The sequence below is a fragment of the Aspergillus tanneri genome (genome assembly GCF_003426965.1).
Source record: "Aspergillus tanneri strain NIH1004 chromosome Unknown AapTan_7_pilon_pilon_pilon, whole genome shotgun sequence".
In the NCBI taxonomy this organism is placed as follows: Eukaryota; Fungi; Ascomycota; class Eurotiomycetes; order Eurotiales; family Aspergillaceae; genus Aspergillus; species Aspergillus tanneri.
This window is the reverse complement of record NW_022984634.1, coordinates 3,348,293-3,362,285: the sequence shown is the minus strand read 5'-3', so window position 1 is coordinate 3,362,285 and position 13,993 is coordinate 3,348,293. Positions and strand designations below refer to the sequence as shown.

Below are 13,993 nucleotides of genomic sequence, written 5' to 3'. Positions count from 1 at the left end.
TAGAGATGACTTGTTTTCTTTTTTGCGTTTGCTCCTGTTGGCATATCTAGACTTGCTCTTAGAACATGGACCCCATTATGGTACATAGAAATCGATTCCTGATGTACAAGGCAGCAAGCATTATATAGTTGGCCCGTGGTATCCTGCTTACCAAAGGGTAATTGATGCCAATCTGCCTCAGGCATCCCATCGTTCCAGGCACTCCTGAAGCGGCGCTCTGATTGGCCGCCAGAGGCCCCTAGCGCCTGACTGGAGCCGTGGATTCTGGCGACAGCAGCAAAACAATTCTTGGGCTTCTCTTCCTCTTCCTTGCCCCGTAAACAAAGCCAAAAGGACCAACGTCGTCCAAAGAAGGGTCTGTCTTCTCGGATCCCTGGGCTTTTATCTTTTCGATCCATTGTCCTCCTGTGGTGTCTCCACCGTTCTCGTCTCCCGATTTCCTCATTTAATCTCTACCTTCCACCGACTTACGACCATCTACCCCGCCATGGGCGAATCCAGGTGCGCCCCGGCTCTCCCTACATGGGCTTTGGCCCCAGAACATCCCCTGGCGTACGAAGCGTGATAGTTAACGATTGTGCAATTGAGCAGACAAGACCTGTTGTCATGGGTTAACAAACTCCTGGAGTTGAACCTAACCAAGATCGAGCAGTGCGGCACCGGGTATGAACCAAACTCCTTCTACCCTACACGCAGCAACTCCTTGCGATCCGGCAATGATCCCGTTATCCCGGGTGTCGGGTATCGAGTAATTTGTGTCGAAAAAAAAAAAAAAAAGGACACCCCTATCTTCGAGTGAACAGGACACGCTGATGTGGTGATCTTGCACAGTGCTGCCTATTGTCAGATCTTCGACTCGATATTCAGTGAGTTTGCCAACCTGGAGACGAGGATGGGTCCCAGTCGATGGATGGCAGCCGACTAACGGGTGATTTATTCGTTGTGCAGTGGATGTTCCCATGGCCCGTGTAAAGTTCAACGTCAACACCGAATATGCCTACCTCCAGAACTTCAAAGTCCTTCAGAGTACGTTCCCTATCCGCCGAGTGGATTGACCCCCTATGGATGGCAGGTCGTTTCCCGCTGACATGGTCTTCGTTGTAGATGTTTTCATGCGTCATCAGGTAGACAAGCCGGTGCCCGTCCCGCAACTCACGAAATGCAGGATGCAGGACAACCTGGAGTTCCTCCAGTGGACGAAGCGGTACTGGGATCAGCACTACCCGGGAGGTGAGTACGATGCCGTTAGTCGGCGGAAGGCCTCCGGTGCTCCTGCTTCTGCTTCGGCAGGGAGCTCTCGTGCCGGTGCATCCTCTGCGGGAGCTACGCGGCGGGGCACTACTCCCACCATTGGCGGTCGTCAGCCCCGGGCTGCGGTCGGGGCTGCTAGCTCGGCGAATGTGACTGCGCTGCAGCAAGAACTCGCCACCCAAAAGGAGGCCATTGCCGGACTGGAGAAGGAACGAGATTTCTATTTCGCCAAGCTCCGGGACATCGAACTGCTGCTGCAGAGTGCCCTCGAGGCGGACCCGGAATTGGAGAAGGAGGAGGACTCGTTGGTCAAGCACATTCAAGGCATCTTGTATTCGACAGAGGTATCGTCATTCCCTCCTGTGTCTGAACTCCGAAGAGGATCTGGCTAACGGTGACTATAGGAAGGATTCGAGATCCCGGCCGAAGCAGAGGGGGGAGCGGATGAACTGGAGACCTTCTAGGTACATAGTTATTACGAACGTTCTGTCCGTTATTAATACCCCCCCCTCGTAGTATCGCTAGCGTTGAAGGTGTGGTTTCGACCCTTCTCTTTGATTTACTTTAATCGTTATTGAATTTGGATCCTCCAGATTTTTACGGGATGCCAGCCGAGGAGTAGTGACGGGTGGACAGGAGGGGGAGGGAGATACTCTCACTGTGTATAGTTGGAGAAACCCACACAATTCGGGGGAAGAACAATCCATAGATTCTCCGTACTTTTTCTTTCCTTTTTTTTTTTTTTTTTTTTTGTTTCCCTTTCATTAGGGGAGGGATTATTCTGTAAGCCTTTCTCCCTATATGGAATGCGATCTACTCCGAGATACCTGATAAAATCTGGAATGCCACATTCCACTCTTCGAAACATCCATTCCTTCGCTATTCACGGCGGACCGAAGCGACAGCAATGGAGATGAAAAAGGATATAAATAGCCGCGATACGTCCCAGTTATTTGTTTGCTGCCTAATAGTCGGTGGTACCGGGTACATGGGTTACCTGGTCTATGAAGGTCTGTATGGGTCTTTGTATGCGCACTCGGTACCGAGGACTTGCTATAATCTGCTATAATTTCACCTCGCTGGTGCTAGTTGTGTACCTAAGATGTATGTATGTGTATGTGCCTTGCAGGAGGGATTAATAGTCATGTCCTCCGTACCTAATTCTTTCGCCCCTTGCGTCGGAAAATGACCTCACCTTTCTTCTCTTCTTCTCTTCTTCTCTTCTTCTCTTCTGGCTAATCTCTTCGAGTATTATTGCTTTTACCACTTCTTCCTAGGTACGGAGTACTTTCTTAGTATTGTGTACCTAGGAGGTCCTATAGAGTACGGAGTATTGTGTGTACGGTCTGATGCTTGTCTCTGACCATCCTCTGTATTCATCTTTCCGGCTAGTTTAATCCTGGTGAAACTTGACGGCGGCATTTCATTAAACTCAGGCTTGGCGTTCTCCATTCAAGCCAATGATGTTGGTCTAGCCTCGTCTTCCGCAGCTGGAAAGGGAATGGTCGTCACGTCACTGTCAGTCCTGTACGCTTTTTCTTTTTCTTGGACAATTGCAGGTACGGAGTGTTGCGGAGTGCCTCAAGTATTGGTACGGTCAGGTAGGTACAGATGACCTGAATCAATTCATCCTCATCTCCTCTGCAGGAGTTCAAATCATCGTACTATTACTACTCCATACTATGACTAATGTTCTCATTTCTACAATGAAGTAGTCCGGTGGGCCGTGACCACTTACTAGTGACCCTGCAGGTCTAAGACCCAAGACTAAGAGTCTTCTTAGTGAGTTATTCTTAGGCCTGGCCTGATCCATTCGCCCTCTCACTCACTCACTTCTCTCTCTCCTCTATCTCTCTCTCTCATCCTCTTCCTCTCTTACTCTCTCCCCCCTCTTAGCATTGCGGTTATCCTCCAACTATCCATCTCCTCTATACCCCTCCCAGATTCTTCATTTCTTCTTCTCCGCGTTCCATATATCCCATCTTCCCGGTGTGGCCGATGAGGTGGTAGTGACTGTGGTAGACCGATTAATCTTCCTCGGGCTGACTCAAAACTCAGTCTGAATCAAGCGCTGACCAACGACCACGGTACGGACTTCCACCGAGCAAACGAAAAGCCAACTGTCCCTGGATCCGGAACCCAGACGTGAGCGTGGATCCTTGGAACCAACGCGGGAAACAACGAAATTGAAAAATAACGTCAACGATCTTCGAATCTCTCTTCACACGCACGTATTTCCTCTCTCTCTCTCTCGCCTCTTCGACAATTCGAACTTCGGGGAAATCACACCTCGACAAACAGCAACTTTTGTTCCGTTGGATGGGAAGGATGGAGTAGGACCGCAGTTCTCAAATTTAGGACAAGGGAGGAACAAAAAACGTCATTCCGACAAAAATAAAAATAAAAATAGGAGAGAGTGGATGGCTTTTTTTTCCCTCTTCGCGCCTTGACAAGTAGGTAGGCCTATGCAATGGATCTCCCCTTCGGCTTGACTTATCTAGATACCTAGTTTCCATGCCTTTCGAGCTTCGATCTCTCCCATTATCATTTTTCCATTTTATTGTCGGCTGTCGTACCAGCCGACGTCCACTCCTTGCTTCGTGAGAAAAAAACGTCTTATAACTGGAAAAGTTTTCGATCCAATTTTCCACTGTTTAGTCGCTCCTTCGAGTCTTGATATCTCGTTCTTCCATCCCCACATTCATTTCGTCGATTCAACTTCGTCTTCGACTTCTACAGTCTACTTCTTGACGCTCTTTCGAGATTTAATTTTCGAGCTTCCAATTGGCAGAAACTGCTTTGGAGAAGCTGATCGTCGTGCAGGCCATTCCATTCATTCTCTTACGTTCCCTTCACGCGCTTTTCTTTCTTTCTATTTTTTACCATCTTAAAAGCGACTTCAGTGCCTGTATCGAGACAGGGGGAATAATCTGTTGTGAAACGAACCGGTTCCATATTTAGTAGACTTTTGAGTGACGGAAACGAAGGGAGACTTCGCTTCGTACGACAGACACGTGGGGCAGGCCAGGATGTCCCATCATGGCAACACCAGACACTCCCGATTGATGAGGAGGAAATACAGGTCCCCTCCGGATCAGGATGGGCGTGCGGGTCACAGCTTCGGGCAGAATGAGGACTCCTCAACCGAGTCGATTTTGTCCCATGGGTCTGCTCTTCAGAGAGAGGAGGAAGGACAAGGAAACGATGCGCCGAGTGATCAGGAATCAGAATTGGAGAAGCGTCAGCAGGCTGTCAGACCCGACGACCAGACTACGGTGCTGGCCAGGGTGATCAGCGTGGTTGACCAGGATTCTCAAGCATTACCTCCGGATGCCGCTGCAACGGCTCACCCGACAAGCACAAAGGCGTCGCAGGACGATTCAGAGCACCCCACCATTCCTGATACCTCGTCCGACCCCAGTCATGTTACCCATATAGACCGTCCCACGGTCTCTGATGCTTTGCCCGATTTCCAACTTGTGACAACGGCGTCCTCAGCCTCGTCGCACGAGGAACTTCCGACAGCCTTGCCTGGATATCCTTCTCCTTCAGCGGACATCCCGACGATGACGACCAGTCAAGACACCTTGACCACCACTGCACCATCCTCCACAGATAATGCGATCAGCCAGACATCCGTTCGAACATCCCACGCTGTGATCGGAACCAGTGGGGTCAACAGCTCATCCAGCATTCGTGTGTCCAGCTCAGTCGTTTCGACCCCCAGTCCCAGCCCGTCCTCAAATTTGACATCGAGTACTATCTCCACTACAAGCTCGGTGCATCTCGCATCCACGACGGCTGATACTTCCACCGTAACCTCTATCGTTACTTATGGCTGGGGAGACGGGTCCGGGGCCACCAACACAGGGGCTGGCGCCATACCCACGACAACCGACGCTTCTTCGGGAGCATCCAGCTCGCTCGATAGCGAAACCAAAGGCAAGATCGCCGGAGGTGTTGTCGGCGGCGTGGCAGGGGCGTTGATTTTGCTGGTTATTGCCTTTCTACTGCTCCGACAGCGTAAGAAAGGTCGCCAACTGGTCCAAGAGGGACTCCCCGCCGGCCCCGAAACCGGCACGGCGCTAGGAGCGGAATCTGTGAGCCGGTCCGCTGAGATGGCCTCGCAACGGTCGAGTAACGACCCCTTGTTCACGGCGTCGTACTTTGCGCCAGCGTTTATGAGACGGTGGAGGCAGTCTAATCAGACGATTCGGACCGACAGCACGATCGCCTCCAGCACGAGTGAGCGCGGTTTCCAGAAAATATCCGGCCGAAAGATCCCGTCCGTGCTGCAGTCCGGCGGTGATGGGTATGGTGGTGGCTTCGAAGCAATCTCCCCGACGGCGTCCGAGCCCAGCATGTCCCCGGCGTCACCGGTGCATCCGCGCTCGCCGACGGCGCAACCACCGCCTTCGGTGCCGTATGGAATGCAGCTGGACACGAGCTATACACGCGAGACGGAGGAGTCGGACCCGATGGTGATCTTCCGGCCCTCACCCGCCCGGACGCCCGTTGCAGGCTCGGCCAGCGCCAGTCTGTCGAATGAACCGATGGGGTCGCGCGCCATTCCCCAAGTATCAGGGGTATTATCTCCCACGATCCCCAAACGACCCGACATGCTGGGTCGCAGTCACCCGAGTTTTGATGGAAGCCGCGGCAGTCGATTCTCCGAGAATCTCTGACCGCGTCCGGAATTAATGTCCTTTCTTTCTTGTTTTCTTTCATTTCATTCTCTTCGTTTCGCTTCTGCTCACTCCGGGCCTTGGCCCGGAACGGACTTTCTAGGTATATAACGAACGAGCTGCTGCTCCGTACATATGCTGACGGCCACGTCTTGATTCTTGTACTGTGATTTTCCTGTTTCTTCTTCTCTGGATACCCCGAATTGAATTCGATATTTTCCCGTCGATGTGTGATTTGCAGTCCTTGCTGTATATTGATTTATCGTCCGTTTGTTGGGATATCACTTTCTTGTCTAAGATGCAGTTAGTCAATCAATCTATGTTGGTCCTCAGGCCACCAATCCGCGTGCCGCATTTAGTCATCTCTCCTCCCTCCATCCCTTCCTCCATTCTTTTATTCTTCCATTCCTTCTTCTCCTCTCATCCTTTCATCCACTCATGCTTCCCTCCTCGGCGGGGTTCTCGGGGTTCTCTCCCTCATGCTCTAAATTTAAGGGTCCTCTTCCCCCCCCCCCCTCCATCCTTCTCTAGTATCCACTCATCTTCTCCCACCATGAAGGAAGCACAGCCCCCTGCAATCTCCCACAATAGCACCAGATCCTCGTACCAGCCTCTTCGGTTCCTGGTCATCGGCGCAGGTTCTCGGGGCACTTCCTATGCTCGCGCCGTCGCCACCACCACGGTCGGTGTGGTCCACGCTGTAGCCGAACCACATGCGTACAAACGACAGGACTTTGGCCGTAACTTCATTTGGGGTGACACAAACAAACCCCAAGAAGGCCAAGAATTCCAGGACTGGCGCGACTGGCTGAGCTGGGAGCTCACTCGCCGTCAGAAGCAGCAGCAGCAGCCTCCCGGTGTGGACGGTGTCTTCATCTGCACTCTGGACGAAACCCACATCGAGATCCTCAAGGCTCTCACCCCGCTCCATTTGCATATCCTCTGCGAGAAGCCACTGGCGCTGTCGCTGGCCGACTGTCTCACAGCCTACCGCCTTCTCGGGGGTCAAGCTCCGTCCTCCGTCTTCTCCATCGGCCACGTGCTGCGGTACAGTCCGCATAATATCCTCCTGCGGAAGCTCCTCCTGGAAGACCACGTCATCGGCGACATAGTCTCCCTCGAGCATTGCGAGCCCGTCGGCTGGTGGCATTTCGCCCACAGCTACGTGCGCGGCAATTGGCGTCGTCAGACGCCTGCCGGGGATGGTTCCCTCCTCACCAAGTCCTGTCATGATATCGATTTCATTCTTTGGCTGCTCTGTTCGCCACCTCCTTCCTGCACGACTGAGCATGGGGAGGGCTCTGAGGAACCGCATCTCCCGCGCTCCATCTCCTCGACCGGTTCCCTGACCCAGTTCCGTCGCGTCCGGAAACCCATCGCTGCAGGTGCTGCGACCAACTGTCTCTCCTGTCCCGCGGAGCCGGACTGCAACTACAGCTCTCTCAAGATCTACCGAGACATGCACGTGGCGCAGTCGGATTTCGACTGGCCCGTGAATATCGTCTGTCCAGACATCGAGGACGTCGTCCGTCTCGCGACGAGGTCAATGTCGGACGGAACCGACGTGAAAGCAGCAGCGAAGACTGCAGCCGAATCACATCTCCTCCGTCATCTGGGCGAAGATTACTCCCGGGAGACGATGAGGGATACTGAGATCGCCGGCCGACCATGGTATGGTAGATGTGTATACGACAGCGACAACAACGTCTGCGACGATCAAATCGTCACAATCACCTGGGACGACGAACCCTCCACCTCCTTCTCTTCAGCATCATCGGCATCATCACCCTCGCTACGCACCGCCAAAACAGCCACTTTCCATATGATCGCCCCGACGGAGAAACAATGTGAACGACGCGGTCGCATCTACGGCACGCAGGGCGAAATCAGTTATGACTCGCGCACCATCACAGTATTCAGCTTTACCACGCGGACGAGTACGACGATCGAGGTTCCGCGGCAGCCCGAAGAGGAGAAGTCACACGGCGGCGGCGACTACGGGCTGGCTCGCAGCTTTGTGCGTGCCGTCGACGCGGTCGAGAACGCCGGGTGGGAGGTGAGTCGTGCGCAGCGGCACTTCGTTGGCTGTACGTTGGAAGAAGCGGTGCGGAGTCATGCGGTGGTGTTTGCGGCGGAGGAGGCTCGTCGGGAGGAGAAAGTGGTGCGTTGGAAGGAGTGGTGGGAGGATAAAGTGAGGACGATTTAGTCCTTACGATGTCTTAATGTAAGAGAACTCTACACTTACACAGGCTATGGTTAGTCTGGTAATTTCCACACGATATTATGATACTCTTTTACACAACGGAATGAAGTCAAGAAACGTAGAAATCAAATGCAATGTCATGAATCAAACGCTACGATGCTTTTTATCTGTCCTTGAGAAGAACTAATAATTAACAGGACGAATATCATGTAACCTAGTTAACAGACAGGTATGGTATATAATGGATGAATGGATGGACAGAATCAAGTGCGCACATCCGGTTCATCCCGTCCGACATACTCTTTGAACTTGAGCAACGAGAGCGCCAGCGCCACATTGTCCTTCAGATACTCCTGGGCGCTCAGACCGAACTTACTGGCGTCCTTTTCGTACTTCTCGATGTACAGACGGATGGTGGCCCCGCTGCTGCCCGTGCCCGACAGACGCACTACTATGCGGCTGCCGTCATCGAAGGTGACGTATAGTCCCTGGTTCTTGGCCACGCTGCCGTCCAAGTCAGTGTAGGAGAAGTTGCCTACGTCCGTGACCTTGCGGCCGGAGACGCTGGAGCCGACGAAGGCGTCCCGGTTGGCCAGATGGCCGGACAGCGTGGCGATCACCCGGTTGGCACCCTCACTGTCAACGTTCTCGTAATCGTAACGCGTGAAGAACGTGCGGCCGTACATCTGCCAGAAATCCTGCTGGATGGAGGCAATGCTGGGTGTCTCGGAGGTCTTCTGCTTGGCCACGCCTGCGATGATGTTCAACCAAGCCACGATGGCCCAGAGTCCATCCTTCTCCCGAATGTGGTTGCTGCCCGTGCCGAAGCTCTCCTCCCCGCAGATGGAGATCTTCTTGTTGTCGAACAGGTTGCAGAAGAACTTCCAGCCCGTCGGCACCTCGTAGCTCTGCAGACCCTGAGCCTGCGCTACCCGGTCCACCGCCCCCGAGGTGGGCATGGAGCGCGCCAGTCCATAGACCCCCTGGTCCCGGAAGTAGGGGATCAGCTTGGCGTGGTGGGCAATGATGGCCAGGCTGTCACCGGGGGAGACGAAGGTGTTAGCGCCGTAGATCATGTTGCGGTCGCCATCGCCGTCACTAGCGGCTCCGAAGTGGATTCCGTTCTTGTCCACCGCCTCGACCAGCTCGTGCGCGTATACCAGGTTGGGGTCGGGGTGGCCGCCGCCAAAGTCGGGGCTCGGCTGGCAGTTCATGGTGCTGTTGCTGGGCAGGCCCAGCTCCTTGACAAAGATGTCCACCCCGTAGGGGCCGGTGACACCATGCATGCCGTCGAACAGCACCTTGAAGTCCTTGTGCGAGTGCAGGAACTCCCGGATGAGGTCGAAGTCGAAGATCTGCTTCATCATGGCGACATAGTCGGTGGTCGAGTGCACGACCTCAACCTCCAACGGACCGCAGCTCTGAGTACCGATGGTGGAGATGTCTACCGCAGGGATTTCGGCATATTTGTAGGAGGTGAGGGATTTGGAGGACTCGTAGATCTTATTGGTGACGGTCTCAGGGGCGGGGGCACCATTGGCCAGATTGTACTTGATGCCAAAATCGGCATTGGGGCCTACAAAAACCACCCAAGAGGCGTCAGTCAGCGGAATCATGGTGAGACAGGGGGATGGGAGTGGGGAGGTCAACTCACCGCCAGGATTGTGACTAGCGGTCAACAGGATGCCACCGGTGGCCCTGCGCACGCGGATCAGGTTGCTGGCGGCGGGAGTGCTGAGAATGCCATTCTGGCCGACCAGGAGTTTCTTGACGCCATAAGCGGCACTGATCTGGGCAATCTTCTGGATGACCTCGGGGTTGTAGTAGCGACCGTCGCCTCCGATGACTAGGAAGGCGCCGTCCGCGCCTTCGGGGATGGAGAGGAGGATGCTGGCAATGAAGGACTCGGAGTAGTTCGGCTGCTGGAAGACCTTGACCTTCTTCCGCAGGCCGGAGCTGGCGAGATATTAGCCATTGGACTCCATGAGGAAGGATTTGAACATACGTTCCGGGTTTCTGGTCAGTAAAGGGTTGGAAAGAGACGGTGTGGACGGACATGGCGGGGGAGTTTGTTTTGTTGGCACGGAGGGGCAGAGTTTATATAGGTTGGAGAGAATCGACACACCGACAACAATCAATGGACCGACGACAAAAAAGAAGAGGGTGATGCGAAGAGAAAAAGAAAAGGAGAAGAAAGAAGAGAGATGAAGAGATGAAGAGGTGAAAAGAGGATGAAAAGGTGAGAGAAAAGAGAAGACAAAGTGGGGAGAGCAACGTGATCATGTGCCGGTCACCTGCTGGTTTCACCTTCCTTTATATTTTTAGTATTATATCTTCTTATCACCTACAGTCTGTCTATTCTATTCATCGAGATATCATTTATTAGAACTATCCGATCCAAACAACCACCTCCGATAGAATCGCATTTCCTCGATACTCTCCAAGATATCATCCCTCGCCAGATGCACCTCACGCTTGGGGGGCACCGAATCCAGTAAATCCTGCGACCCCCACCGTCTGGCGATCTCCTTGATGGTACTCACGTCCACAATGCGATAATGTAACCAGTCCAACACGGCTGCGTACGGGCCCCGCGCGAGGAACGCCTTGTCCGCATGCACGCTGTTCCCCGCCAACAGCGCCGTCCGTGGCTGGGCCACGTATCGCTGGATGTATGCCAGTAGGTCGGCGGCCGCCGACTCCGCCGTGACAGTCGACGCGAGCACGGTCGCTGTGAGCCCCGTGCGACCGTGCGTGTCGATGCACCAGGGGGACATCTGGTCGAGAAGCGATTTCGGCTGGTGGATGACCGTCTCGAAGCCCGTGGGGTCCAGGAGTTGTAGGTCCGCGTCGGTGATGAAGCAGCAAATTTGCAAGATCTGGTCTTTCTCGGGGTCCAGTCCTGTCATCTGTGGGAGTACGATGCGAGTCTCAGGATCGGATCGGGAACGGGCGTTCGGAAGGGGGAAGGAGAAGAAGGGGTTACCTCGCAATCTATCCACACGAGGGGATCAGACGAGCGTGTTAGTGGCATTGTGGATGTTCTCAGACTGCGTCTGTCTGGATTCTGGCCCGCGTTCCTAGGCGAGTCAACAGGACTCGGCCGATGGTGATAAATGTGGGGAGAGAACGCAAAGTTCGAATGGGCGGAAAGTCGACAACTGACTAAACCCCGTGGAATGATGTAATTCATTGACAACATGGCAACTTGCGTAACTTCATTGATTCTATACCAATTAAATCCCTGTGTGCGTATTTTCGGCACATTGGACATAGATAGAGAGAGAAAAGAAAGAAAGAGAGAGAGAGAAAAAAGGCCCGGAGAAAGGGAAAGAGAAAAAAAAAATCTCTAACCAAATGCCTCCAAACATAGCCTCCCACATCAACCAGCTAACACTGGGTGATGCCATTACGCCACTCCACCACAGTAATCGTAGAATCTTTGATTTTCCAAAATGAGGGGATTTTAGCAAGAAGGGAAGACGAGGAGGGTCCCTTAAAGTTCCTCCTCATCTTCCTGCGCAGTCGGCTTCGGTGGAAGGTGATCTCCAAACGCTTTGGCGTCCGTCCCCGGGGCAGACGGGTTTTCGGTGCCAGCACTGTCGAAGATCCCACTGACTTGTTGAGAGAGCCCTGACTCGATCCTTCGTCGCACGGCATGATCGTCCGCTTCAGACACACTGGCTCGCTGCTTCTTCAGGGGACTACCGACAAACCCGCCCTCCAAGGGATTCATCGGCGGCTTGGGCGCATCGAGGGTCGCGCTGGGGACTGCAGGGGCCGTGGGGGGTGTGGTCGAGACAGTGGGCGTGGTTTCTCCCAGAGCTGGAGGGCTGGTCACATCGCTCTTGGGGGTGTTGACTCCTAGAGATGCCGACGAATGCTGACGTTTCAACTGGATATACATGTTAGGAACCTTGTCCACCATCACGAAAAAACTTGGGGAGAGTATAGTCGTGCGTACCTTGATCTGGCGGACTCCTTCGGCGAGCTCACCTTGACGTCTGAGGTCATCGGGGGAAAGAGGTCGATCCTCATCCTTGCTCTCTTCGTCGTCGGCCTTGTCCAAGATCGAGTGGTCGTCGTCGTCCTCACTATCCATGTCGCCATCTCCAGCGCCTTTCTTGGCTTTCCGGTCCTTGTTCTCCGCACTGTCCCGGAAATTCAGGAACCCAACTGTCCCACCAGGCTTCAGCGGACCCAGATTGGTAAAGTCGGGTTGCAAAGATCGGCGTTTCGTCGATCCCGGCGTTTCCTGGCCCTTGGGATCCTTCAGCATCCCCATCTTCTGTAATTGTCCTGGGAGAGTGGTCAGCGCCGTCGGAATAAAACGACCCGAGTAGAAGAAGGGACAGGGCAAAAACTCACGCTCTCCCCGGTACATGAACGTGAAAATGGCATACGGCTTATCGGACGGGTCAATCCCCGTCACCGTCTGGGTGCTGATGGACTTCGGATCGAGAGATTTCGGCTTCGCAAAACTGGTGGTATGGTCAATGTCCGCATCGGCCCCGCCGTTGCTATTCTGTCCGCCTTGACCTTCGTCATCATCGTCATCGTGGGCATCAAACTGCGGCGAATACTCGCCCCGTTTGATCTCCCCCGAGGCCAGAACGCGGAACAGGGCTACCTTGATCTGACCGGCGGACTCGGGGATGGGATCGTCGTCGGAGTCGGAGGACATGTCCTCGTCGGAGACGTCCTCGAGCGGGGATCTGGCGTCATTTCCATAGCGCATGATGCCCTTCTCACGCTTGGGATCCATCTCCAGGTCGAGAGGACCCTCCCCCGTCTCTCGTTTCAAGCGACGCTTCTCCATCCTCTGACGCCGCCGTTCAATCTTGGCGGCCGCATCCTTCCCCTCCAGATCCAGTCCATTCAGCCATCTCTCCAGCCCAACTTCGCGGAAGAGAAACTCGCGCTCGGCCAGGCCCCCTCCCTCCGATTCGGGGATGCTGACCCAGCGAGAGTTGACCCAGGTCTCCTCCCCTCTCCGTAGCAGGGTAGCCACCTCCTCCTTCTGCCGTCCGTCGAAGTAGATGTACGCCGCGACCGTCTCATTGGGCGAGTTGGTCAGTGCCTGGTACGGCGCCACCATGCTGGAATACTGGCCCCGCTCCGCCGTCGGACCGGGGAGCCCCCCCACGACCTTAGGTTTAGGTGTGGGGTTGTCAAGGGTGGATTTCGGTGTGGAGTAGGGGACATTTTGACCGGGGTTTAACAGGGTGATGGAGATGGCAAAGGTCGATTGCTCTGGCTTGCCGGTGGCGGAATCAGGCAGTTTGGGCGGCGGGACCGGGATGTAACAGGCTATGCGAGAGGCCCGCGATTGACGTTGGATCGAGTACTCGGAGATAGGGCCGTCCGGAGTGTGGATACTCACGGCGAGACCCTTAAAGCATGGCATGGCGTGTGCACCGATGGGTGTGCAGAGGATGATTCGCCTGTAAGGACCGTTTGGTAGGGTGAGGCGAGGGCGAAAGGGAAGGGGGGAAAGGAAAGGAAATCGGTCGTGGGTTGTGGAGGCGGTCAGGATCGTGTGTGTGTTTCGATCGACGATCCTAAACAGAAATGCAAGAAGGAGGGATTCTGCAGTACCACGATTGCCGTCTGTGGACGAGGTTGGTCGAGGTGATATAGACGAAGATGGGAGCAGTCGACGAGCAAAGATGATGGATCTATTTATTTGTTTAAGTGAGGTTCTGTGAGAGCCCCGCGGAATGTCAGCCAGTTCGTTCAAGCAGGAAAAGAAGGGAATAACCGACTATGAGGAGCGAAGAAAGACGTAGATATTTGGCGACATGCGGGAAATAAGGAGAAGTCCAGGCTGAGGATGAGGAAGAAGAATGGTGAA

General features: G+C 54.2%; 6 protein-coding genes across 6 annotated transcripts; 3 read left to right on the top strand and 3 right to left on the bottom strand.

Annotated features, from left to right (window-relative positions):
* Nucleotides 1–487: 487 nt before the first annotated feature.
* eb1 (microtubule-binding protein BIM1) lies at nucleotides 488–1,715 on the top strand (the record flags this gene model as incomplete). The annotated part of the gene is made up of 6 exons (XM_033572342.1): nucleotides 488–501; nucleotides 592–663; nucleotides 832–866; nucleotides 949–1,026; nucleotides 1,105–1,595; nucleotides 1,656–1,715. 6 exons carry the CDS (start codon nucleotides 488–490, stop codon nucleotides 1,713–1,715), a joined length of 750 nt encoding a protein of 249 aa, XP_033425657.1.
* A 2,565-nt stretch (nucleotides 1,716–4,280) lies between these two features.
* Nucleotides 4,281–5,936, top strand: ATNIH1004_007722 (uncharacterized protein; the record flags this gene model as incomplete). Its single annotated transcript, XM_033572341.1, has 1 exon — nucleotides 4,281–5,936. The coding sequence occupies one exon, from the start codon at nucleotides 4,281–4,283 to the stop codon at nucleotides 5,934–5,936; it is 1,656 nt and encodes a 551-aa protein (XP_033425656.1).
* A 553-nt stretch (nucleotides 5,937–6,489) lies between these two features.
* On the top strand, nucleotides 6,490–8,142 carry ATNIH1004_007721 (Gfo/Idh/MocA family protein; the record flags this gene model as incomplete). The annotated part of the gene is made up of 1 exon (XM_033572340.1): nucleotides 6,490–8,142. One exon carries the CDS (start codon nucleotides 6,490–6,492, stop codon nucleotides 8,140–8,142), a length of 1,653 nt encoding a protein of 550 aa, XP_033425655.1.
* Nucleotides 8,143–8,402: 260 nt separating this feature from the next.
* pgmA (phosphoglucomutase PGM2) lies at nucleotides 8,403–10,197 on the bottom strand (the record flags this gene model as incomplete). The annotated part of the gene is made up of 3 exons (XM_033572339.1): nucleotides 8,403–9,715; nucleotides 9,794–10,095; nucleotides 10,145–10,197. 3 exons carry the CDS (start codon nucleotides 10,195–10,197, stop codon nucleotides 8,403–8,405), a joined length of 1,668 nt encoding a protein of 555 aa, XP_033425654.1.
* Nucleotides 10,198–10,514: 317 nt separating this feature from the next.
* ATNIH1004_007719 (oligoribonuclease) lies at nucleotides 10,515–11,048 on the bottom strand (the record flags this gene model as incomplete). The annotated part of the gene is made up of 1 exon (XM_033572338.1): nucleotides 10,515–11,048. One exon carries the CDS (start codon nucleotides 11,046–11,048, stop codon nucleotides 10,515–10,517), a length of 534 nt encoding a protein of 177 aa, XP_033425653.1.
* Nucleotides 11,049–11,635: 587 nt separating this feature from the next.
* Nucleotides 11,636–13,546, bottom strand: ATNIH1004_007718 (uncharacterized protein; the record flags this gene model as incomplete). Its single annotated transcript, XM_033572337.1, has 1 exon — nucleotides 11,636–13,546. One exon carries the CDS (start codon nucleotides 13,544–13,546, stop codon nucleotides 11,636–11,638), a length of 1,911 nt encoding a protein of 636 aa, XP_033425652.1.
* Between the last annotated feature and the right edge of the window lie 447 nt (nucleotides 13,547–13,993).